Here is a 26954-nt window from a genome sequence, read left to right as displayed (position 1 = left end):
GCCTGGGATTTCTGGGGGTATCCAGTGACAAGGGGCTGGACACCACAGGAGGACACTTTGAAGGCTAGAGGCTGGGGAGCATTTATAGTCAACCTGCAGGTCAAAGGCAGGGCCCATACAGCCCAGAGGAGAGCGCCTGAGTGGCTGCCAGGCTGGTTGTGTTAGGGAACTAACACCCAGCTGGCACAGGCAAAGACTCCCCGCATAGGAAGCTACTGGCAACAGCTCTGTGTGCCCCAAGAAGAGTCACAACCACATCCCTTCCCAAGTCTTAGGGAAACAGAATTTGCTCAACCTTACACCACCAAGCCCCACTAGTGGGCTTCTTTTAACTCCCTCATACATGCAACCTGGTCTGGTTGTCATCCCTACTCCAGGACACCAAACCTCTGCCCACAACATATCAAACAGGCCCCAGGCCCAGCACAGTTCTCCGAGGTGGGGGAAGCCCCTCTCTTTACAGGTGCTCATCTTTTGGATGAGATGCAGAATTAACACCCTGATACCTCATGATCATTAGATTGCAATGCACTTTGGTGTATCCTCTGTTCTCCTGACCCAGTTCCAACTGGGGTGGTACAGACTGCTTGCCCAAAACACCCGCACAGCTGTGTGATGTTGCTATGCATTGTTAATCAGCCATTACATTCCACCTGAGAAGAGGCTGCACTTCACTTGTGACTGATCCCTTCATACAGATAGAGGGCAGGATTCTGCTCATATACACACTGGTGTAAATCAAGAGTGACTTCACTGCAATCAGTGGAATTACACTGGTGTACATGGGATTAGAATCAGACCCAAAGCCCTTTGGGATCTTGCAGGATAGAAGACACTACAGAAATACAAAGCTTATGATGATCAAATGGACTTCAAATTTCCCTTTATTTCACACCTTGTAAGTTTCACACCAAACCCCCTCTTTGCAACACCACTGCACCTGGTTAGTTTGTTTTGCGAGGCAAAAATGTTGTGAGATTTAAAAAACAGAGCACAGGAAAGTGGGAAATGACCTGATGAAACGTGAACTCCAAACAGTTCCTACAGACAAATAAATTCACCTCTATCGAAAACTAAACAAAAAGCAGCACCAATGAGTGCCTTTTAAGAGTGCATCGGAATTCCCAACACAGGAGGAAGAGCTGGGGAGGGGGAGAATGAAATAGCGGAAATCCATCTAACAGCAGGGGTCGGAATCCTCAGTGGGAAATGATCACAGAGAATACAGCATTTAAATCATAGTTATCTTTTTATTCTGTGTTATCAGCCAATATATGGCCCCCAATAAATGTGGTTTAATCTTTGTTCCATGACTGAAGCAAGAATTTTGCTCCTCATCACCTGACCCTTGGAAGGGAAGGAAGGGGGAGGGGTTTCCACTTCTCAGCCCATGAGTGAGGACTATCAGTACAGGCCAGGCAGCAGGATTCATTGGAAACCCGGAAGCCTCATCCCCTTCCCCCCAGGTCTGCTCACACCACCCTAGTGGCCAGAAGCTGTTGGGAACTGGGAGGGACACTGGAAGGAGAGATGGGAGGAGCCACTGAGTGGGGAAAAAGGGGCACTGAAGCAATAGAAAGGGGAGCAGTCACAGGCTGTAACAGATCAAGGGAAGATCTTCCAGCATCCCTCACCCCAAGGCTGATAATGGATCACAAAAGAACAATCACAATACTTTGGATCCAAAACTACTGCAGGGACTTTACCCTCTTCCTGGCCCCTTCTCCGCCCAGACCACATGGGGTATCAACTCCAGTTCCCCACACACACGCTTGCAAGAGTGGATAAATCAGTCCTCAAAAGTTTGTCTGTCTCTCACTTTCAGTGTGCCATCCAGGGTGGGAAGGCCCAGCACCACAGATATTCTAGGGGAAGGGAGATCTGTTCCAAAGGTTACCTTACAGAAGGTCTGCTCAGGAGGTGGGAAGCAGTGTGAGGTCTGCCCTTGCTCTGTCAGAGAGATTCAGGACAGGGTGATTTAGGGACTATGCCCATACCTGGGGGAGTACCAGAGACTGCACTCCGAGTACAGGGGACTCAGGCCTCCAAACCAGTTGTAAATTCCCAGCTGACACCACGTGTGTGTGGGGGGAAGAGGGGAGTACTGCTTCATATTAAATATTTCTGATCCCCGAATTCTTCTCCCCAATGTCTCGGTCTGACGGCAAGGACAACCCCTAGACCAGTCCTTCTACAAAGGCTGTTGCTTGTTGCCCACTTCCTAAGTCACTACTGTCGGGATAGGGCACTGGTGCCTTCGAGTCTCCCAGAGAGTCATCGAGTGAGAAGCTCCTGCACCAGCTGCTTGAACTGCTCCTGCTGTTGGCAGATGTAGAGCTGCGTATCCCAGAGTGCGTTCACTAGGATCGCATCATTCACCTCATCCAGCATCACGTCAGACTGCAGCTGTGGGCTGAACCTGTGGATATCAAGATGTCACCAGATGGGACTAGGGAAGACGGGGGCAGCAACACAAGAAGGGACAGGCAAGGATGAGGACACAAGCATCAAATGCAGCACCACATGATGCCTGGGGATAGGGAGACATGCCACACTCTGGTCTTGAGAGAGGGGGAGAACACTGGGAAGAGAGACGACCAAACAGATGGCCCAGCCCTGAGAGAGGGGAAGGGCACCAGCCAAGAAAAGCTCATACCGGAAATAGCGGGTGTCTGTCATCTCACACCAAGCCCTGGCACGGTCCACGGCCGGGCCATCAGCATCAGTACACTGCAGGGGGAAACATGCCCACTCTTAGGTCACTCAAATCAACCTAAACGCTTTTATTCCTCTGCTTGTAAAGTCAGGCTCCCTTGGCACTGAGTCCCACTGAACAGGCCTCCAAGGGACAGAAAACTACATTTTGGAAACTTACCCACCAAATGATGTAGGGGAGCTTTTCTACAGGCCCTGCTGCAGCTCCCTATGGGGCTGAGCTCACTCTTCTAATCCTTTTGGTGTCCCAGGCCTCCTCAGTTTTGTGTGCAAAAAAGGGGCCTTGGCGGTGATTCTAGTTTGGGGCTCTGGGTTCTGAGCCGTGAAATCTCTCGGATTCTGTTTATAACCTGGCTTCTGCTCCAGGAACATGATGCCAGAAGGGGCTGCATTCACTACGAGCCCTGTGAGTTATGCTGGGGCAGCTTTCAAATGAGACCTGAAATGTAGAGCTCTTGGCAAATACAAACTCTATGGAGGTTTTCTGGTCTGTAGGTATAAGGCTGAGAAGAGCCAAGGACAGGTCAAAGTTAAGGTTATTTGGGGAACCTTAACTCCAAATTTTCTTTTCAAGAATTGTTTTTGTGTACAAAAATATTCTAAGCTTCTTTTTGTTTAAAGTGTGTGTGTGTGAGAGAGTGAGTGAGAGACATATCCAATCTTCTCTCTACTATAATAGTTTTTATTCAGGAATTTCCTTAATTTGTTTGTGTTGATGAACGATCATGATGGAAATACAGAAGATTTTTCTAAAAGCAAAATACCCCGTTTTTCTGGGCTTAGTTTTTAAACCAGGCCTCCAATTCTCCACCTGGAATTTTGCACTCATAAGTAAATTGCACCCATTTTTGCATGCACAAAACTGTGGAGCCCAATTTGAAAATTAGGTCCTCTGTGTCCCATCACTTGGAGAGGCTAACCTGGTGAACCACAAACTTTCTAACACAAGATCACCTCTGCCAAGAGACAGTACATATAAAATTTCTGGCAGAAAGCAGTTTGTTTGACAAGGTTATGGTGGCTGGTGTCAAAAAAATCAGGTTTATAAAGGAGTGTTTTATACCCTCTCAGCTATAGTGTCATTAACAGCTCCATAACCCATCACACCAACGCTCCTCAGGATTAATTGAGACTGTGTTTGATACTTACACTACAATGCCCCCTGCTGGTTATCCTGCCTTCTCATTCGCTCCCAGAGATAATCCACCTAATCCCTTTGCAAATCTACATGTATTTGAAGGATACAAGTGCCAAATAGGAAGGAAGAGCAACAAGAATGATTAAAGGTCTTGAGAACATGACCTATGAAGGAAGGCTGAAGGAATTGGGTTTGTTTAGTTTGGAAAAGAGAAGACTGAGAGGGGACATGATAGCAGTTTTCAGGTATCTAAAAGGGTGTCATCAGGAGGAGGGAGAAAACTTGTTCACCTTAGCCTCCAATGATAGAACAAGAAGCAATGGGCTTAAACTGCAGCAAGGGAGATTTAGGTTGGACATTAGGAAAAAGTTCCTAACTGTCAGGGTAGTTAAACACTGGAATAGATTGCCTAGGGAAGTTGTGGAATCTCCATCTCTGGAGATATTTAAGAGTAGGTTAGATAAATGTCTATTAGGGATGGTCTAGACAGTATTTGGTCCTGCCATGAGGGCAGGGGACTGGACTCGATGACCTCTCGAGGTCCCTTCCAGTCCTAGAGTCTATGAGTCTATGAGGCTGGGCCACCTCAGACCATCTCACCCCTAACATTCCGGCTTTCCTGTGACTCCCTCAATACCAACTGACAGGGGACCACCCATACTGTAACTCCCATTAGGCCTGACATACTCATTGCCCCAGCACACTGTCATAATATGTATCTAAAGGTGTCATGAAAGGTATCATATGTAAACTGGTGACAAGCAGGTCCCGAAAGTCACCATGTGATATATGTACAGGGTGTAAAAGAGTTTAGACACATGCTGGAAATATTAGCTTGAAATGTGTTTGGGCAGCAGTGTATAAACTCGGCATGCCTTATACACCGGAATATGCATTTACCCACATGACAAGCTTGGTTACAGGCAGAGGACAATGCAAGTATCTTTACATATAAGGTAAACAAAGCCATCAAGCTAAACAAGTGAGGAGAAGATCATTTAACAATCATGCTGGGGGACAGAAACCCCAGGAAGCCTTCCTGGCTCTCAAGGCAGAGACAATAGACTTTGAGTAATATAAGGGGAGCAAAGAGACCTTTTTAGTGATCCATCTCCGAGGGGACCTAGGGTACAGCACCCTTCGAAGCTGTAAAAGTTGGGTCCCATAGTGTGGAGGGCGAGGGAGACTGGTAACTTGATGTAAGAAAGAAAATGACATAGGTAAAGATTGCAACTTGTGTGGGTTTTTTTGTTTGGAACCACCCATCTCTTTCTTTTGCTTTGTATCACTTCAACTTGTTCTTTGTTAATGAATCTCTTCTCGTTTTATTTAAAAAACATCTCAGCGCTGTGTGGATTAAAGAGAAGTGTGAGTCTTCAGCTAATCTAACAAGCTGATGTGTGCTCTGTCCCTATGGAAGGAGCAAATTTACTAATGTCTGAAAGCGTCCAGTGACAGGGGCTGGACACTGCAGGGAGATGGCTCTGGGGAACTCGGGTTCACTGATTGTTACCTGCAAGGCAAGGCTTTGACTGAGAGAGTTTAAACTAGTTTGCTGGTCAGGCAGGTGTTTCAGGGAGCTGACGCACACAGGGCTGAGCAGCAGCAAAGCTCTCGCTCTTGCTAAGGCAGAGGGGTAACACAGTGGCTCACAGTTCTGGGTACCACAGGCACGGTGTAACAATTCCCATGTCACTGCTTAACCCACTTTCTAAAGCACGAGAGAGGTTTTTGCTGCAGCAATTTGCATTCTCCAAAGTTTAGAGAACAAGGGATTTAAGGAGGCTCTAAGAGGAGGAATGATGGCAGCTGGGATAGGAAGTGATTGTAGACACCTTGCTAGGGAGTAAGACCCTTGTTATTGAGCTCTGTAGGTTGGGGAGTGGTTCATGGAGCTCTTTGAATAGATGTCACAGGTGATCCCCACATCCTTGCTGGAATTTAAAGGGTAACAGCCTGATAAGACCCAACTGAGCATCTTTTCTTTTTAAAAATAGTACGATTTAGCATCAAAAACCACCTCCAGTGTCCCCCCTGTGCCACTCCACAGCTTCATCCCATCCAGCCCACCCCCCTTTACTCACACAATCCACCACCATCTTGCCCAGCTCTTTGGCCCCAAAGACAGTCTTGGCCAGCTCCCAGGGGTTGGAGGGGCGGAAGACATCCACGGATCTTACCGGGACCTGCGGAGGCCTCCCCGTTCCAAGGGAGACCACCACTCCCAATTTCCGCACCTGCTGGCTCTGCCCCTTTGGAGGATGGAGAAACCAAGTTTTGTTAGCATGAATCCGCAGTATTATCCCCCAAAAATACACAAACAGGATGGGGGGGGGGGAGTTTCATAAGTTGCTGTCTGCATTTCATTGCCCAGATTGAGCTGATAATACTGGGGACCTGTATGGATCAAGAGATTGATTACATAAAATCACCCCACATTCCCCATCCTCCTGCACAGTAATTTAGACACATGCAGCAAAGAATCCTGTGGCACCTTATAGACTAACAGACGTTTTGGAGCATGATCTTTCGTGGGTGAATACCCACTTCTTCACATGCATCTGAAGAAGTGGGTATTCACCCACGAAAGCTCATGCTCCAAAACGTCTGTTAGTCTATAAGGTGCCACAGGATTCTTTGCTGCTTTTACAGATCCAGACTAACACGGCTACCCCTCTGATACTTAGACACATGCCTTGCCCATCCTGAACCAGAACCTTTCCTTTCCCCTCCGCGCGACCCAAGTCTTCACTGCCAATTCAGCTCCATGCCAGAAGTGACTGATAGTCATCAACCTCTGTTGAACGTCCCATGTGAAATAACTGGGGGAGGAATCTTGGCTTTGTGCCTACAGCACAGCCGGCAGCATCACACAAAAAGCCATCGCCACATTAGCATGAACTGGCCCTATCTGTTGCTTCCTCCGAGAGGCTAAGAACTGAAGGAGACACAGACAGAATGAGCTGATCCTCCTACAACAGCCAGGTTGGAGCACTATGCTGAGGAGATCCGGGGAGCTTCCAGTTCCGTTGTTTAGGATGCACTACCTGGTCGGTGGCTAAATACAGGACTCTGGTCTCAGAGAGCCACCAGTTACAGCCCCCTTCCCAGGGAGGAGTCATTTACAACCAAACCCCATTGTAATGTCATGCCGGAGAAATCCTCCAGGTAGTAATTAAAGCCCTAGGATTTACTCTCACCTTCTGGCTTAGGGACTTGTTGTACTCATGGATCTCTGTCATGGCATCCAGGGTGGGGTTATTGGCCAGCAGCCCACCATCCAAAAAACGCCCGATTGGTCGGAAGTACGTTGGGGCGGCACCACTGCAGCGGGCAGCGCGCCACACAAGCTGGTCTGTGAAACATGAGACAGAGCATAGGACTGACTGACTTCTTGTGTCACCATGAACAGACAGACACACTGATGAATGGTGAGGCAAGACAGAGTAGATTTTGGGAGGAGGGAAAAAGGGAGAGATCTGTAATTTCAGAGGCCCCCTCCGCCAGTTAGCTCTGCCCTCTTTCTTCATAACACTGTGCGCTTTGCCTGGATTCACTGGAGAATAATGGCTTGTGTAAATCAATGGTCTCCAAAGTGGGGTGCGCAAGAGGATCCTTGGGGGTGCGTGGCAGGAGGAGGAGTTCGAGCGGCTTTGTTCTCTTTCTTTTTTTTTTTTTTTTCCTTTGGCAGTCTGGGCGGGAGAATGAGGTTAGTTTTTTTTTTTTGCTTCGGTGTGGCAGTGGGTGCATGCTCAAAAAATTTTTTACTCATAAGCGTGCGCGATCAAAAAAGTTTGGAGACCACTAGTGTAAATGATGGCCCTGCAATATCCTTGCACTCATCTCCCCCACCACCACCACTCAAGCCTCTTTTAAAGATACTGGGCCAAATTCATCCCTGCTGGGACTCCGTTGAAGCAGTAGAGTTACGTTGGGGATGAGTTTGCCCATTGTATGTAATGGATCCATTCACTAGCCCAGGAGGGATGGAGACATCCCTTTGGATCCCATCCCCATAGACAGAGGCAATGCATAACTGGGGTGGACCACAATTTAAAGGTTCCGGCAGGGGGAGGCATGTGACTTCCCCATGCATCACCTCTGGATCTACAAGCTGTTTCTAAATGGAAGACAGGGCAAGCCCCACCGCTGTGTGAGGGGCGCAGTTTCCCCTGGGCAGAGCTCTGCTATAGGAGCTAGAGAGTGGCCTCTGCCCTGGGACCAGGCCTGGAGCATTCGGCACAGGGTAGTCTGCAAAGCAGGCACGGGGAAGCACTGGGATTCCAGCAGCAGGGAAGGAGAAATAGCCCCATGTAGTGGGGGGGGGGCAGGGAGGAAGGAAGGGCTCAGCCCACAGCCACACACCCTGCTGCTTCCTCCCTCCCTGCGCTGCACAGACATATGGTGAGTGTTGCCACCAGGGGGAGTCTTTGTCTACTCCCTGCTGGGTGTCCCCGCAAGACACGAGGCAGAGTCTGCAGCAGCCCCTCTGGATGTTGCTAAATGGAAGACAGAAATCTGTGGGGGCTCATGACCCCGCGTGCCTGCACCCCCACACATCACCTCCGTTCACAGATGCAGGAAGCCACGTTGTCCTGACCCCTTTCCAAAAATCTGGCGGTCCTTCTGCACCTCTTCTCCCGCAGAGCCAGGGAGAGTGGCTGCTGAATTTGCAGAGTGGGAGAGCATATCCCGAGGTGGCTAGGCCAGCATGCTACAGCTTATTGCTGCAGGAAAGCAGGAACAGTCAAAGCAGGACAGGTGAGAGGGGAGACTAAGAAACTTCCACTAGGACCAAGCTCTAAGGATTGTTAAAGTAGAGAATAACCCACTGCCGGGATATACCATCCTGCTCTTATGATGGGTAATCCACTATTGGGATGTACCATTCTTCACAGAGAGGAGAGGAAGGGCTCGAATCTCTCTCTCTCTCTCTGATAAGGTCCTCTTCTCTGCCAGTCACTTGGACCAGTGGACTCTGGTGTGTGAAAGCATTTACCTTCTGGCTTGGTCAGTGGTTTGAAGGGTTCTGTTGTCTTGACCTCAGGCTTGTTTTTCGTTGCTGGCGCCTTGTAATTCCGGAAGAGGTGGAGCTCAGCAGGTTGCCGGTCACACAGGGTCCCTGTTACTATGACCCTGTGGGAAATGAAATGAGAAACAAAGATTAGTGTTGAAACAAATTTGGTTAGGCATTATCAGCCTCTGAATCAACCTCTGCTTCCTGATCTGGTCCATGGCCTGGCTGAACGCCTCACCACGGAGCCTGCCGAAAGGAGGGGAGGGAACAATCTCAGCAAGTGCAGCTCCAGCTGTGACCCACTTGGGTTTCTGGACATCTGTCATTTTGGTGTGCTCTCCAAATTCCCTCTTCAGGAACTCATCCAGGGGCTCTGACTCGTATGGCCGTGACCCTCGGAAAACCTCATTCTTCATGCGGAAGTACAAGCAGCGCATGTAGTCCACCGGCTTCCCTGAGACACAGAACGGCATTAGCTGTAACCAGCAGTGGGAGGCAGATGGAAAAGCAGAACCAGCCAGACCCAGGGGATCAGAACTCGAATTCCCCAGGGCATCACACTCAACCTCTGCAGTGTCTACCTGGAGCGGGAGCCATGTGCCTAATCCTCTGCAGTAGGCTCAGTGTATGGGAAAGCCTCTGAGGGAGGAGGGCAAGTTCAGAGCTGACTCCTCAGGATTCTCCAGACAATAACCAAGAGCTAATGAATCTGGTCATAGACCCTTGGTGGGGAGAAGACCAGGAATACCTGGTTGCCAGAACACTGCCTGTTTGCTGTGTGACTTCCCAAATTCCAAACAACAGGTCAAACCATTTCCCAGGAGGAGCAAACACCGATCAGAGTTCTGGCATTTGTTTGTTAATACATCCCACTTCCCCTTCAGCTGATAGCAACTTCCCAGAGTGATGGGCTCACAGAGCTGCACCCCCTGCCTTTCCTGCCTGCCCTGCTCGCCACACACCGAGGAACCATTCTGACTCAGGCTTAGCAATGGCAGTGCCTGTTGATCAGTGCTGCCACCCCAGTCGTCCCTTACCATGTACAATAGCCAGTGCCAGGATCCCTCCTGTGCTGGTCCCTGCGATCCAGTCAAAGAGCTCCCTGATTGGCCGGCCAGCAGCCTTCTCAATAGCAATGAGAAGTTGGATGAGCACCAGGCCCCGGATGCCCCCTCCATCCAAACACAGGAGGCGATCGTACCTAGAGAGGCACCAAGAGAACAGGAAGATGGCGGCTAGGTTATGCATTAGGACATACGTATGCTCAGTGCAGCAGACAGGATGGACGTTCCTCTATAAACTGGCCTCTTCTCAAGCACCCTGAACCCCCTCCCTGATGCCCCAACCTCTCTCCCAGCACCTCCCTGCAGCCCCTCAAGTGTCCCAGCTCTCCTCCCAATTGCTAAACCCTCCTGCACCCCAAAAGCACTCAACTGATTTCTCAGCAGCCAAACCATCCTTAAACATCCTCTTTTGCCTTTCAGGTTCTAAAGCAGCCATCCACCACTATAACCAGCTCCCAGACCTCACCTATCGCCAGTTTCCTAAACACACTCTTTTCAGATACCATCCACTGGGAAATCAGGGGGAGTTGCCCATGCTAAACAAGGTCTTTCCACAAGGTGTGAGATATTGGATCTGAGATCAGCAGCCTCACACAGACAAAAGAAATAACACTGTGGAGAGACGCCTTCCTGTCACCAGATGCAGCACTCTCTTATATCCCAAAAGAACTCATCACTGCCCTGTCAACACTGTGAACAATTTCACGGCTGATCATTTTAGCAGAAACACCCAGCTAATGTGCCTTCCCCACAAACTCAAACATCTCTCAGGCACTAAAATCTCCATCTATCCTAGCCACCAAAACCTCTACCTTCCCCCTGAAACATCCCCCACAATGCAGTTACATGTTGCCATGACAAACCAAAGACAGCAGCACCTTGGTAGAGAAAGGACTGATCTCCAGATGATGTAAACTGGTGTCACCCATCCAGTTCAGTGATCAGCAGTTATGTGTTGTTAGGGACAACAGTGCATTCTTGTAGGGCACGGGATGTCATTCCCTTCAATGGACCTATGCTGATTTACACCAGCTGAGAACCTGGCCCTTTACATTGAGATGCATTGTAAAATAGAGGGAATTTAATATTCAAATGTATTACACTGGGGGCCCAGCGTCTTAATCTCATTCTTAGTTAATTCAACAATCCCTCCCCCCTCACACACTTACCAGAAGCTACCACACAATTCCCAATCTGCTGCCCCAGAGTGCCAGGGAAACCAAGGGCCTTGCTACAGAATTTAGGGCCAGCTCAATGCCAGGGTCCTCGGTGATACCAGATCCATGTACATCTCATAAGAACCAGGAGGAGGAGAAGGCCTTCAGCCCCTCAAGAATGACAGGGATCTGCTCCTCTCCTTGGCCTCTGAGAGGACTGGGCATGCAGTGTAACTTCTCCCGATGCCCTGAGTTATGGCTCTCAAGTTGGGCAGGGCTCTGCTATAACCCATCCACTTGGTGGGAGCTATTTCCCTTGAAGACAGGGATTCATTGATGAAGTCCTTCCTGCCGTGTGTGTTTAATAAAGATTTTGGAACAAATGGGTATAGCTCCCAAGCCTTCCACTGCCCTTCCACCAGGCCCCACCACAGCTGTGACTGTCGCCAGCCATTCAGATTCCTTCTCACCAGTACAGCTTGTTTTAATACAATATTCCTTTCGAAACAACAAAGCATAAGCAGGACTGGACACTCCTTTGATTTGCTGAGGACAGTCTCCTTATTTCCCTCCCCTGCCCAGGACCCTGCTGCTTGCCCTCCAATCACACACCTTCCCCACCCCGGTGCATTGCAGCAAGAGTTTGTTCCACCAACATTCCCCCTGCACTCCATGCCATCTTTGTGCCTCCCCTCCCTACCCCACACAAGATGGATGCATCACATGAATCATGATGCTGCCAAACCAGTGCAGCAATTGGCACAGAGCTTTGCAGCCATCAAGTCAATGTGTCGGGCTGAGCTAAAGCCTGCACTAGCTGCTCAGCAGCATTAAATGGGTGATGGTGGGGGCAGAGGTGGCAGATTTTAATCGCCCAGGTTGGGTTCCATTAGGGGTGTAGGCCAATGCATGGGCACCAGCAGGGGGAGAGGGGTCACACATGGGTGTACTGCGCATGAGACTTTAGTCAATGATAATGAGAGCAGAGAACCTCACAAACGCATGCGCCCCCTGCACGGAACTCTGGCTTGTTCCAGGAATGAGGGCGCCACGCATCACAGGGGGAGGAAAAAGTCATTCCCCTCTGTCCCCGTATTCAAGCCGTGCAGTTGTCTCATGAGCTCCACTCCTCGCTTACGTTCTCTTTGCATCGCTGGCAGAGTCCACAACATCCGGCGTCTTCAGCAAGTGGCCAAGTGCTGTGGAAATATGGATGATGCTCTCATAACCTAGAGAGGCACAGACAGACAGTGGGAGAGAGACACACACATTTAGTGTAGTAGAGGGAGGAGAGGAAGATGCAGGAACAGGGCCTTCACTTCACCTGGGGTGCGAATATTTCCCATGGGGTCTCCTGCATCCCTAGAGCTCCCCCACTGCCCTCTAATCTTCTACCCTATCCCTCTAGTTCCCTTTCCCACCCTTCTGTCCCTTATCTCAGAGCTCGTGGCGGAAAAGACCTTTCATGTCTGTCCCTTCCCTGCCAGGGCAGACCTGCTCCCTGCAGTACAATCTCCAGTGCTTCAACGTCCCAGACAATGAAGCTTCCATCACTTCCCTTGGGAGATTCTTTTGCACTTACACAGACCTCCCCATCAGGAAATACTTCATAACAGCCAGTCAAAGTTTTGCTGTTTCATCCAAGCGACATCTCCCTGCTCTTTAGACCCTTCTAGCACTCCTGTGGGACAGATACTTGTCACATCGCCTCAAGTCACTATTTAGCAAAGTTATAGTTAATGGGCTCTCTACTGCAACAAGCCAAGTCTCTCCTCTTCGTTCTGCCTTTCCGTCCTGTCCCCCGGTAGCTGGTTACTGACACAGACACATTCCACCCCTCCAGCAAAGGCCGTGCATCGCGTTATATCAACACTAAGAGCTTCAAGTTCCCACCCCTACCAAACAAGTTCTTTGCCCCTCCTCCCTCGAGCGGACAAGCCACTGCATGCAGTGCCACCAATTCATCCCTTCCTTAGACTCCAGGCCAAATAGGATCAGAAATCAAATCCCAGAGAGCAGGCAGCCAGAGAGCTTTCAAATAAAGATGCAGAGGAGCAGATGGACCACCAGAGTAAGACAGAGAGGAGGCAGGTCCCAGCAGCTGCAGGAAATGAGAAAGAAACCTAGATTTAAGCCTGGGAGATACCCAGACATGGAGGTTTGGGAGCCTCCTCATTACCCATCTGCAGCTGTATCCCAGGCCACAACATGGGAGGGGACAGGGGGGCAATATGGCCCAGATGAGGTGCCAGCCTGTGAAACCAAACAGAAAACGGGAGGAGAAAAAATACATTATTGCCAGGGGCTAGGAGGAAGCAGAGGATCTTTGGAGGAATCTCAGCACTGGATGAGGTTTCTCAGCACACATTCAGGTCCCTGATAAAAACAGCCCTGTTCTGTCAATATATCAGAAGACTAATCCTGGAAGGACACTCCCAGACCTCCACCACTCCTGAGAGAAGAGGGGAATTCAGCCCTGGATCTCCCTCCTTGTACTACTCCAGCAGTGGAACTCCTGGAGGTACAGATACACCTGCTGGGGTGCCATGAATCCATTTTCTCTAGAGAGACCATACAGGAATGGTGCTAAGCTTGGAGTGAGAATCCAGGGTGGCCATTTCTTCAGAGCAGCAGAATTACAGGTAAGTAATTCCTCCTTTGTCCTTCTACCCACCCATTGCTCCATCCTACCAATGAGACCCTAAACTGGCTTAGAGAGAAGCCCCTCTGCTGGGGTGAGAAGGGAATTCATTTTCCACATTCATCTATCCTGAGACCTCAGCCTTTCCCTCCACTAGCTTTCAGCCTTCAGGATTTGGGCCTCAGACACTCCCATGTCTCATTCCTCCCCACCCCTCCCCCACAGCCAGGATGCCCCATCACCAACAAAGAATGAAAAACTCAAGACAAATTTCAGCTGAGCTTTCTTTTCTGCCTCTCCAGCTGAATGGAGGTGGGTGTCACAGCATATGGGGATGGACGGACATAGGTCCCAGATTTATTCCAAGGGTGTGTGGCCGGTCACCCAAAAATACTCCTCCTCGGGCTGGTGCACTACAGGGATGTATCCAAGAATCCAAACAGACCTATAGATGTTTTCCTGGGCCATATAAGAGAAGGGTAAACCTGATCCTGGGAAGAACGGGAGCAGGCTGACAGCTACTAAAGGCAATGAGAGCTGGGAGAAGGGATGGAGCCACAAAAGTGCAGGACAATCCAGAGAGAAGCGCTCAGAGAAGACTGTGAAGAGAGAGAAGGAGTGAGAGAGAGACAGGGCCAGGGAGGGCTTTACCTAAACTGTGGCCGTTGTTCCGTGGGAGCTGTGGTCTTTCTGGGGAGGTGGACAGCGATGGTGATGCTGCGGATGCCATGTGGGGGGATTCGGGGCTAGGTGGGTGGCAGCGTTCCGTCCCTACCATTTGCAGCAGGCCTAAGAGCACCTTCCGGTTAGCACCTTGCGAGGTCGGGGAGTCGCACATATTAAAAAGAAAATCAATACACAAATCACAGGGCCATTCCATACACTCTAGCAAGCCAGTCCTGTTCGTACAGTAACTGAGGGATGAGAAGTGAGGTAGGGATATACTTTCTGCATCCTTCCACAACCAGACTTTAGGGCATGTGCTGTGTTGGGATCCCTCACCCTGCATTTCACAGCTGCTTTACAGGGCAGACGCTGCACACTCAGTGTGCTCGAGGACGGGGGGACTGCACCTTGGTGGTTCAGTTGCCCTGCCTTTCCCCATAGCGCCCCTGCAGCATCTGACAGCATGGCTTGGAGAGGGGCAGTATCAGACTTTCCACTTCTACCTCCTGCTCCCTTCTTCCCCTCTTCTGCGCAGGGCTCACCTTTGCTAGTCCTGGCAGCCACCAGCCCTGGGGTCTCTCCAAACTCATTGGGGATCTCAACATCTGCTCCAAACACAATGAGGGCCTTGATTGTCTCCAGGTGGTCTTGCTGTAAGAGGGGAGAAATCTCTTGTCATAGGCAACACTCCCTTTATCCGCCTGCCGCCGCCTACTTTGCTGAGCCCTTTCGCTCTCACTCTCGGGTGCTCCTGCTAATTAAGAACATCCAGATGAATTCACCTCCTTCACATCACTTGAGGGCCAGGGCCTGTGATGTTCCCGGTGTGGGCACCAGCACAGCTGAACCGACTGAACCCAGCTAGAGGCATGGAGAAGAGTAGTTGTGCATACTAACCCCTCTCTCATAAAAAAGAATAGTGGGGCCTGCTCCAGCGTGTTCTTTTCATGCCCTGGCCTGGAAGAAAAGTTCTCCATCAAATCCCCTTGGAAGTGCAGAACCTGCAGCCTGGGAGAAACTCACCTTCATGGCCAGGTGCAGCGGGGTGTTGCCATCCTGCCCCTTGGCATTAGTGAGAGCCCCATGCGTCAGCAGCACCATGGCGCTGTCAAAGCGCCCACGCTTGACCATGATGTGCAAAGCCATGTCTGCAGTCTTGCTGACAGAATTCACGTCACAGCCATATTCAATCAGCATCCGGGTCATCTGTGCCCCAAAGCCATAGAGAGAGAGGGAGAGAAGGCAACAAGGAAGCGTGATAGCTTCAGAGCAACAGCGTGGGTGGGCAAACTACCCTGTTCTTCCTTAGGTAGAACATGCCAGGCAGTGAGTGCTGGAGCAGCTGACAATAGCAGTGGGGAGAAGAAACAGACTAGCGTAGACAAGGTCTAACAGTTACGTGTCAGCTACAAAGCCCTGGGAATCTGTATTATGACAAGGAGGATCTTGTGAGGTTTCTCTAACACTTGATACTAATACAGCTCTTCACTTCAATGACATGCTTCTGAGTGTCTCGCCTGTGTCTTACAATGAAACACAGGAATAGCGTCAAGCAGAATCAGAGCTAAATGAAAAACGTGATCCCATTTAGGCTAAAATCCTTGGCACATCTGAGGGAAGATTCTGTGCAGATTTTGGCAAAATCCCCCTGTTCATTTTCACTGTCCCACCTTATAAGCCAGGCAGTTTCAAGCCTGTTCAGTACTTGACTGGGAGACATCTAAAGAGAATCTAGATGCTGGAGGAAGGAGTGCTGGTAATTCAACAAGAGGCACTCTCCTCACTAAACTATGCCTGAATCAGTGCCCTGGTATGGCATCAGGGGCGCGTTATACCAGCTTGCCTGGCATTTTTCACAAAAAATAAGGGTACTGGTCCCAGTGGGCAGGCCAATTTCCTCTCGGGGTGATTATAATGTGCCTAGCTAAAATTCCCCTGCAGTGAGAAGTTATTCTTCTGTTTCCTGCCTTACAAACTGCTATATAACGTTGATGGCACAGAATGGCTGCCATGTTCCCCACCCCAGAGGTGGCCTTGTTTTAGAGGCAGCACCAGTACTCCATGAGAAAGACAGAGAAGGAGAGCAAGCTGGCAGTCCAATAACCATGGGTACTCAATGCCAGGATCTGCCCACTTCACTATAAGGGTCCACAGCTCTCTCCCTCCACAGTGGATGGCACTGATTCTCCCAACCAGTATCATGGGAAGCAGCCTGGGGAAAGAGGCTGCTCTACCTGAGAATCTGAGTTGTGGGTGACCAGTGTCTGTCTTTTGGGTGGCTTGCTGGGTTACTGTTCTCTAAACGGAGTCACACACGCAGCAACATGCAGGAAGGTGAATGTTTTCAGCTGGAGGAATTAACGGAGGAAGAGGGGAGCAGAATTTCAAATGAGAAGAAGTGATCCAGTGTGACTGTATGGCATGCTGGCATGCCTCTCAGTTTGCCCCTCTGCCTGGTATCAGCTCTGCTTACCTCAGCGTTTTTGGCCCAGTGGAGCACAGCTGCTCCATAGCGGGGATCCTTGAACTGAACCTGATTGACATCCACTTCAAGAAGGGCCCGCACACACCTTCGGGAGGAAACGAGATGGAGGCATGGAAAAGGAACAGTCATGGATGGGGACAAAGACCCCAGCCTGCCAACAGCATGCAGGTGTCGGCACATCCTTGAGAGCTCACGCTGGGGAACTGTGGGTTAACAGCCTTCTCTCCCTCCACCCCACTTGGGATGCTCTGTGACCTGGGCAGGCCCCTGAACAGCAAAGCATCCAGTGCTCCCTGCTCTTAGACAGAGGAGCAGCTAAGAGTCAATGTGCTACTAAGGCCACACTAGCAGAGAGGACAGCAGGCACCGGGAGAAGATACCTGGAATCCAGGCCATTGGATCATGCCCTGCTAGTGAGGCAAATGGACACTGGGAGGGAACAGAGCATTAGTGCTAGTGGGTGACATTCTGGGGCTGGCCCATCCTCAAAGGCAAACCCACAATGGTAGTGGGCACACAGGATCTGAGCATGTGGTGTCTTAAGAGTGCCTATTCTCAGAGGGGCAAGTGAGCACTAGGCAGGGGCACACTAGCCAGGCATCAACCACGGAGTTCCATTCCAAGCAGGGTGAATGGGTACTAGGCGGAGTCTCAGTCAGCGAGCACTATCCTGCTGTCACTCCTATCCCAGCAAGATAGGCAAGCACTGGGAAAAGGCAGGCGAGTCTATGCTAGTCAGTGATGCCCTGACAGCAGGATAAGCAGGCACCCAGGGAAGAGCACATGGGCTCCAAGCCCGCAGGTGGGGCCCTTCCAGTGCTCCGTTTCCAACAAGACAGGTGAACACTTACCCCTTCTGGGAGTATTTCACGGCAGTGTGAATGGGGTAGCCCAGTGTCCCCATGACGTTGCACTTGGCATGGCATTTCAGTAGAGCCAGAACCATATCCTCTTTGCCCAGCTGGCAGGCTAGGTGCAGAGGCGTCTGTCCCTGATTGCTCAGGTGGTTCAAGCCAACAGATGGCTTTTTGCCCAGGAGCTGAAAAGAAATTGAACAGCAAAATCTCTCTCTCTCCAGGCTCTGAGGACTGCTCCTGGGGACAGTATGTGACTCATCATAAATGGCACAGCTTGTCCCCATCCCCTACCCTAGGATCACCCCACAAGTCCATCCTGGTGGTTATTTAAACTCTCCTTGTTTGTCCAACTGGGAAGTCCATTACTCCACCTTGCGCTCTCCCCTTTGGCTCAAGCTTAGGTTAGAGCCTGAATCCAGATCCTGCTCAACGTATAAACAAAATAGAAATGTTTTCAAGACTTTGGTTTTGGAAATGTCAAACAAAACAGTGTTGTCGGTTTGTTTGTTAAACTGACACCCACACCCACACCCTCTCTCTGCAGGAAACAAAAACCCACCAGAGAGGCAGAAAGTGAATCTGGACAGTTTAATTTCCCTGTTCTTGCTGAATCAAAGGGTAAAAAGCATCCTGGGGGAGGTCAATCCAGTTTCAAATCTCAGGGCAAACCCATTAAGCTACTATTATTATAGTAACATGGAGAGGCTGCCCCATTAAATCAGGATTGTTTTAGGGCCCCTGAAAGGTCCAACACCCTAGATGTGGCGAGGCCTCCTCATCCCACCTTCCTTGTCACAAGTCAAGAAAACCCCTATGGTCTGTCCCAAAACTCTCTTGGATTCCTCCAAAGTCCAAGACCGACATCTAGAAAACTACCCAATCCAAAAGCCAAGAAGTAGGAGAAATGGTGAAGTGCTGCAAGGCTATCTGGCTATGGACATAGAAATACCAGCACTGAAGCACCTTCTCTCACCTCACACAGATCACCATTGACCTGCCATAGAAAGAGAAAGCCAGTAGGAAGAAAACTCTAGTGGTGCTGGTCAGATCAGACCAGATGCGATCAGATACAGCCGGACTTGGCCCTGAGGAATTTCTACATACCAAAGTCAGGGCTGTAAAGGAGGCAGAGCTCTTCCCTCTCCTCTGTGACAGAGGCAGCAAAGTCAAGCCCAGCAGAACTTTCTGGACTGCAAATCACAGTGAGAACTCAGTCTAACCCACTCGACTCCAGAACCTCTTCTTGCAAAGAATCAGCCACTTTTCCCAAAACCCACAGCAAAGTAACCACAGACCAGAAACACACACACCTCCACCCAAGGGTTTGGCCACCTATCACTCTGAACCCTGCCCTTCCTAGATGGTATAAGAATAGAGAACAGCCAGCAAAAAAGAGTCTCCAATGCCACCTGTCAGTGTCCAGTCTTCTTCCCCATCAAGATTCAGGCCCGGGCACAATGCAGAGACAGCACTTGTCTATGGACAGCAGGCAGTCATCCCACAGAGTAACAATGGAAGCACATCTGTAGCCCACAGGTCTATACTCAGACCAAATCCAGAGGGTAGTTATGGGCATCACCAAAACCTCAGGACCACAATCCTTAATCTTAGCCTGTGCAGACGCATTTTACTCACTAACCCTTCAGACCAGCAGGAAGGAACCACATTGACTCAGTCCATAAGGATCTAGATTGTCAAGCCTATCTGGCCAACATACCATAGTAACTAAACAAGGACCCACAGGAATCGTGGTTTGGTCTGACTCAGTCCACACACAGCTCTGACTGTCATGTCACCTGACTCAAGGGGAGGCAGGTTTAAGGACGGACTCTGCAGACTCTGAAGAATGAGGGGAATTGGTCAAGCTAGCCTTTGTCCCTCAGTCACAATGAAAGGCCATGAGAAACTTGGTTTGGTCTTCCCTTGCTATAGGCGCCACAGAAGCAAGAAAGAGAACTCTTGGCCTAAGGCCAGAAGTAGATGCAAATAAATATAGGGTTTTTTTGATGCACTTGTTTTGCACCTCATCCTGTTTTACTCCTGTCCCAGAGCACTCTGGGCTTTAGAGTTCAGTCCTGGAGAACTCTGCAGTCACACAGACAGCAACGTCCCTAAAGAGGGAGGAAATGGGGGGGGGGGGCTGAGATCAAGCCAAAGATTTGCACCCTCCTGTCCTCCTGCAGCAGCAGATCTATTTGGCTTTTTCTCCTCCAAGTGCAGAAAGCCTTGCTTCTATCTCCTCCAGACGTAGAGCACTGGGTTCCTTTCTTTCACCCTCACCCCACAGTAGGAAGAGTACTCAGCAGCCAGCTGGAAAGCCCGCTGCTTCCCCCTCACCTTTACGATCTCAGGGTTACTCCCTCGGACAGCATAGTGAAAGACTGTCTCCCCGTTTTTGTCGGTGACATCCAGCCGGGCATGGCACTCCACCAGCTCACACAGACACTCCATGTTTCCCTTCCGGCAGGCGAGCTGCAGTGGGGTACAGCCATCCTCGCACTCTGTGCTGTTCACACAGCTGCAACACAAGAGAGTAAACAGGAGGGTCCCTGCCCTGAGAGAGGACACTCAGTACAACACTCTCCCAGAGGTTTGCATCAGATTCCCTAAATTACTGTGTTAGAACTAATTGTTTCATGTACTTGGTGTTTATGAAAGCAAGGGGCAGAGCATGGGGAAGTGCTGTGCAAGCTTCCTCCACTCACATCCCTGCCAAAGCACTCATTCCTGCCACCTAGTGCCTCCTGCTATTTCAGTACTGGAACCACCACTTAGCACTGCTAACATTCCTTGCTCCTGATGTGCAGCATCCTCTGCTAGATTGTACCCAATGACCAAGAGGAGAAAGCTCCTGTATTAACCCCTCAGCCCCTGAGCTATCCAGTTTCTAATTCCCCTTGCCCACACTGAATGTTTTCCCAGATAAATGCTGAAAGGGAACCGGGCATCTAGGCCAAAGTGATTTCCAGCACTTTATTATCCAGAAAGAGAATTCCTCTCCCTTCTTGTTGCTTATGTAACATGCCTGCACAGTGTACCACAACCCCCTCTAGTGGCTGGTCCACACAGATTATATAAAAGCCTTACTACTGCTACCAGCTAATAGATTGACTCCTTCAGCTCAAATGCAGGAGGTTGGTGCTGAAGGTAATGAGCTTCAAAGTTCACTAGCTACTCCCAAGGTGAGTGTTAGATTTATACCCTTCAATAATGGGCAAGCAGCAGGTTTAAAACATACAAAAGGAAGTATTTCTTCACATAATGCAGAGTCAACCTGTGAAACTCTTTGCCAGAGGATGTTGTGAAGGCCAAGACTATAACAGGGTTCGAAAAAGAACTAGATAAGTTCATGGAGGATAGGTCTATCAATGGCTGTTAGCTAGGATGGGCAGGGATGGTGTCCCTACCCTCTGTTTGCCAGAAGCTGGGAATGGGCGACAGGGGATGGATCACTTGATAAACCTGTTCTATTAATTCTCTCTGGGGCACCTGGCATTGGCCACTGTTGGAAGACAGGATACTGGTCTAGATGGACCTTTGGTCTGACCCAGTATGGCTGTTCTTATGTAAGCAGTTATCACACTCATCATTTGAACAAGCTAGGCATTTAGGCCACTATCTGCCAATGTGAGGTCAATGGAAGTTGCAGGAGCCAAGCTCTTCCAACAAGCAACCTACTTTTATTTATTTAGGGGCTGGAATAGGGATTTAGGAGCTTGACCTTGAAAGCATGGGCCTGAAGTGCACTCCGGGCCTGAGCTAACTCCTAGTGATACTCCTTCAAGAGAGCTCCTCAGCCCTTGCCTTAGGATGCGATTGTGTTGGAAACTCCCCGGAAGCTCTGTCTCCACTGCCACATGTGCCAGGGACCAGTAGGGGTGGTTACGGAAACAGTCACTCAGTTGCTGGAGGACCTCCAGTTGCAGAGGTTGTGGCGAGCTCTCGTAGAAGGGGCGCAGCCGCCTGGCATACTGCTCAAAGCGCTCAATGGCATCCGTCTCATTGTCTAACTGGAAGAGCCTGGAGAAGAGTAAAGGGAATGAGAATGCAGCCCAGCTCCCCTTGATAGAGGCCAAAAGCCAACTCTCCCTAGCACCAGTGAGACATATTGCTTCTCCAGACCCTAGTGCTAGGCATTTCTCCACCCGCTTGCATTCACTCTTAAGGATTCCTCACCCAGTTGGGCATCCTGTCCCCAATGACAGCACCTGCAGCCAGAAAGACGTTTCCATTCCCCAGGCTGCCACTCTCCCTGTTCTCAGAAAATTTCCACTCTGGCTCCAAAACATAACCCGAAGAGGAAAGGGTCATCTGTCACTCACCGAAAGGCGACCAGATGACTCTGGGGGTTCACCAGCAAGCAGTCCCAGGAGCGAGCGTTTTTGTTCTTGTACAAGATCACCCTGTCGTCCTCTCTCAGGCGTGTGTGAGCCACATACTCTGCCAGGGGCACCTCCTTCACCCGGTAAGGGTTTGAAAACAGATTGCTGTAACTGTTGATGGTGTTTACAAGTCGGCCAAAAAACTGCATCTTTTGGGGAAAACAACTGTCCGCTTCCCCTCACCCTGGAAGAAATCAGAGTCCAAATTCAGCCTAGGTCAGTACCTTCTCCCACTGCCCATATCTGGCAAAGCCAAGAGACTTCCATTCAGTGACCGTAACCCCCAGTTTCCCACTCCCTACCCTCAACGCATTGTCTCAATAGGAGTCCATTGACTCTTCATGTATTCCATGAGACAAGATATGCCATCCCTATCCTCCCTCAGAAAGGTGTGCAATGCGGGGTGAAGAGTTGGTCCCCACATATCAGCTGAACAGATTTCTAGCAGGCACTGCCTGGCCCTGAAATTTCAGCCTCAGTCACGGTCAGGGTCCCATTGTGTTGAGTGCTGTACTGTGAGATGGGCCTCATCCCAAAGAGCTTACCATCTACACAGACCAGGAGTGGGAGAAAGGCCAGGCCTAGTATCTCCATTTTACAGATGGAGAACTGAGCTGCAGACAAGTTAAAGTGACTTGCCCAAGGTCACACAGGGTGTCTGCGTCAGAGCCAGGAATCAAATCCAGATCTCCTGAGTCCCAATCCAGTTCCTTTGACATAGTACAACCATAAAAGGTGTTGAAGCTCTTAGCTAAGTCCTCAGCCATCCCTTACAAACTACGGCCATGATTTTGCCTTATTCACATTACCTCACCAACACCACTTCTGTCGCCTTCCTCAACCTCCATACTAAGATCCCAATCCTGCAAACATAAGGGCTTAATTTTACTACCAGTAGAACTAGTCATGGCAGTAAAGTGTTTGCTATCAGAGCCTAAACATGCAATTTTTAACTTGGACCACATGGAGCGGTATGAAACAGATGTCTGGAGTATAAAATTAGTGTTGTACGGAAGTAGATGGCCATGGGCGTGGCCTAGATTTGAAGTTGACAGTTACATTGAGGTGTGTCCTGGTGTATGATTGTTAACGGAGAGAATTATTTGTTTTTTTTAAGTGCAAGCTGTTTGTACAGCATTCATCATTTTGGGAAGTTATTGTCTGACATCTGTAGTAGACTTTAGGTGACGAAATGAGGAAGCCTGTCTGCTAATGTGTTGTAACAGCTGCTTGTGGATGGAGTTAAACGTTGCATATTTTGCGCAGAGGAGGAAGTTGGAAAAGGCAAATACATCATATTGAGGGTGAGGCAGAGGAGAGAAGGTGAAATCATGGTGTAGGTCACATGAGATGACTGAAGACTTAACTAGGGATTGGATGGCTTTTTTATGGTTATATTTGTGAAAATCACTTGAACAACTTTAACTGGTTTTTAAGGAAGTTGCCAGGTTTTTGAAGTCTACATGAATGCTGATAGTCCTACAGACAGCTGTACACCTTGATACATCCCCTTCCAGAGCCCTGATGCCCACAAACCATCCACAGTCAGTTGCCCTAGTGGCCCCCACAGCTGCAGTCCACCATAACCATGTTCCCCATTCTCTCCATGCATGGCCCAGCTACTCTCCCTGCTATACCTAGCCTTGCTCCTCTGCCCACAGCCCTGATTATAAAACATCCTTGGTCCCCACCAAGCTCCCCACTCTTCCACCACACACCACTTTGAAATATTGGTATGTATTGACATGGGCACATAGTGTCTGTTAAATCTTTAATTTAAATCTCTGCAGTAGGGAGGAGAGAGAGTCAGTATGGATCTACTAAGACAGTACATTACATGGACAAAAGCTTCTTCTGTAAGTAAACTTAGGCCAGGTCTACATTACAGATCTGTATCTAACGAATTTGCTCAGGGATGCAAAAAATCCACAGCGCTGAGCGACACTATACCAATCTAACCCCCCTGTGTAGACAGAGCTGTATCAGTGGGAGATCTTGCTACTGCCTCTCAGGGAGACAAATTAACACCACTGAGATAAGCTCTTCCAGAGCATCTCACTAAAGCACTGCAGCTGCACTGCTGTAGATGAAGACGAGCCCTTATTTTTTTCTTTCCGGATCCTGCTTCCTCACACATCCACTTGAAGAGAACTGAGGTGTGCTCCTTACTGAAGGGAGACTGAAACACTCCTCTCCTGTGTGCAGCATTCAATCTGATCACAAATTAGTATCAAGAATATAGCACTTCGAAGAGGTATGAGTCAGGCTCTAGGTAGCAGCCTTCCAGCTCAACCGTCTGCATGTGAGGAACAGATGCTGCAGTAGCGGATGTTAAGTCCTTCAGGAATTCAGCAAGGACATAGCCTAAGAACTGAATCTGGTCTGCTTAGATTGCCTCTAAACTGAAAGGAATGGCCAGCCCGCCGGCCACCCACCCTCAAAGACTTTGCCCTGACAATGAAACAATGTCCTCTCTTCACATCCACCATGTGCAGCCATGCTAAACCCAGAAGGTCACAGGATTTAGGAATAATATTGGCACAGAAACTACCTGATTTAAATAAAAATCAGACCACCACACAAGAGTTTGGGAGGCTGGCTTAGGACTACTTCATCCTTCTGAAAATTTGTATAAGCATGTCATCAAAGTCTGCAGTTCTGTAACTTTCACAGATATTATAGCCATAAAATGATAGATGCAAGAAAAATCAGTTTCTGTGAGGGTCTAAAGGACCTTAGGAGGACAGCGTTCAATCCCATGAATTTTCAAGTTATGATCTGAACATACAGATTCATCAACTCTTTAATATATTGTTCCCTAAAGGATGACAAGGCACCGAGACGGGTTGCACCAGCATGTGGAAAGCAGAGAAAACAGCCAAGTGAATTTTGTTTACATCCCAGGAGAACCTTAAATCAGTCCAGGGCAAAACCAGTTCTAAAATAACTAGCAAGGACAAGATTGGAGTTCCACAGGCCCCTTCTTCTCAGACAAAAAGCATTCTGGATCAGAGAAGGCCTTCTCTCTCTTGCATTATACAGACTGTGGCTATCCACCGCATAATTTGTCAGGGAAGGGATCCCTGAACCCTGACATTTTCCTCCATCTACCAAAGCAGAGGGATGGCTCAGACACAGGTTTGATACAGGAAAAGTTATGTGCAGGAGGTCAGACTAGATGATCATAATGGTCCCTTCTGACCTTAAAGTCTATGATTCTATGATTCTAACTGAATGGTCAGAAAAAATCCAAACCTAAAAGCAAGAAAAAAAGACCAACTAATTTCTATTATGTATATAATTTAGACTAAAGGCATCTTAGCCCCAATACAAATGCCAACTCAGGGAGAAGACTGGGTCCCACAACCTCACAAGATGGCAGAACAGCTGAAGGGAGTGATGGAGGATTTTATGCCCTTGGTTGGAGAATGTCCAGAGCAGGTGGAATTGATAGAGTGCTTAGAGCGGGGGTAGTCCATCTACACTAGGGTTCCTAATGTTGCTAATACGGATGGAGCTAAATGGGTGTTAGCAATGAAGGGACATATTTAAAAACTTTCTTAGCGTACGTAGGGCCCCAGATCTCTGCTGTAACCATTAGATAATGGTCATCCCTTTTTAGCAAGAGGGGGAAGTTAGACAGGTGAGTTCAGATACTGAACAGCTCCTATGCACATACCTTTTGGGGGAAACATAACAGCCTAAAAACAGGATCTACAAAACAAATAGCAGGACAAGGGAAATTTGACACAGGGTATCTAACGCAGCATTTCACCACGCTCCCAAAAGAAATCTCAGACAAACCCCAGCCATTTCCAAGCTGGGGAAAAACCAGAGATAGAGGGGAAGCAGGGGAATTTCTGCTAGTTACAGATCTCTTTTTTGGATTCACTTCTAGAAGAGAGGGAAAATGCTGATTGGAGAGAAGGAAACAGAACATAAGCACAAGATAAACAGCCTGCACAAGGTGGTCTATCTTTTATCTCCACCCATCCAAAAAGGAGATACAGGAAATGAATTATATGCAAAAAGAGGAACAGAAAACCGCCTCAACAAACACACACACCCCAAAGAGGAAAGCAAACATGAAGCTGAGGCTCTTTTGTTCCTTTACTAACAGCTGACTTCAATCTCGTCTGTCAGTCATTTCCAGGAAGGGCATGTGGGGTTTTCGCTGAGCCCCAAAGACACCCACTGGCCTTGCTGCAGTTTGATCCCTTGTGTCGAGGCCCTGCACTGCGCCATCCCTCCAGCTGAGGCTGGAAATCCCCCTTCGCACGGCCACTCGGCCCCACGCCTGCCCTGGGCGGAGCGGGCTCAGCGCTTCATTCCCCTCCGCCAGGCAGGGAAGGAGGCAGCACCACGCGGGGTCGCGGCACGGGCTGGGGTGGGGAGCCGCCTGCCTGGCCGTCCGGCCCCGGAGGGTGCAGTGGGAACGGGGCGGGGGACGCTGAGCCCAGCTCCCTGCACGGCAGCACTGACTGGGCGCGCACCCCCCGCCCGCGGAAGCGACAGACCTCGAGCCCGGATAGCCCGCGTGCTCGGGCGGCTCCTGCGGCCCCCACAATCCTTAGCGGGAAACCCAGGCCCGTGCCCCTCCCCCAGACTCGCTTATCGAGTCACTCACCCACCGCTAGCTGCTACCCGCCGTCCGCAAAATAGACTGCAACGTCACGTGATCCCCTCTTCGCCAACCACAGCGCTCGCTCCTTCACTCTCCTGCCCCGCCCCACCCCCTGGCCAATCACAGGCGCCATTCCATCTGGGCGGGGAAGAGGGCAGGACCTGGGGCCCGGATGACTTTTGTTTTTGAACGCCCTGTCAGAGTAATG

The 26954-nt window shown here is 49.7% G+C and overlaps 1 protein-coding gene across 4 annotated transcripts; it reads right to left on the bottom strand.

Annotated features, from left to right (window-relative positions):
* Positions 1–866: 866 nt before the first annotated feature.
* PLA2G6 (phospholipase A2 group VI) lies at positions 867–26954 on the bottom strand. Of its 4 annotated transcripts, XM_050916989.1 has the most exons (17): positions 26750–26952; positions 22063–22306; positions 21545–21760; positions 20078–20258; positions 17735–17922; positions 16872–16968; positions 15422–15604; positions 14941–15049; positions 14384–14545; positions 12230–12320; positions 9908–10071; positions 9174–9324; positions 8853–8989; positions 7054–7208; positions 5938–6105; positions 2657–2730; positions 867–2419 (listed from the first exon to the last, which is right to left on the bottom strand). In XM_050916989.1, exons 2-17 carry the CDS (start codon positions 22269–22271, stop codon positions 2275–2277), a joined length of 2430 nt encoding a protein of 809 aa, XP_050772946.1. In that variant the 5' UTR covers positions 22272–22306; positions 26750–26952; the 3' UTR covers positions 867–2274. The 4 variants fall into 4 exon arrangements, with proteins under 4 accessions (XP_050772946.1, XP_050772955.1, XP_050772964.1 ...); XM_050916998.1 differs by lacking the exon at positions 14384–14545 and having other exon boundaries at positions 26750–26954; XM_050917007.1 differs by lacking the exon at positions 15422–15604 and having other exon boundaries at positions 26750–26953.

Source organism: Gopherus flavomarginatus, chromosome 1 (genome assembly GCF_025201925.1).
Source record: "Gopherus flavomarginatus isolate rGopFla2 chromosome 1, rGopFla2.mat.asm, whole genome shotgun sequence".
Classification (NCBI taxonomy): Eukaryota; Metazoa; Chordata; order Testudines; family Testudinidae; genus Gopherus; species Gopherus flavomarginatus.
This window is presented reverse-complemented; position numbering and strand designations above follow the sequence as displayed.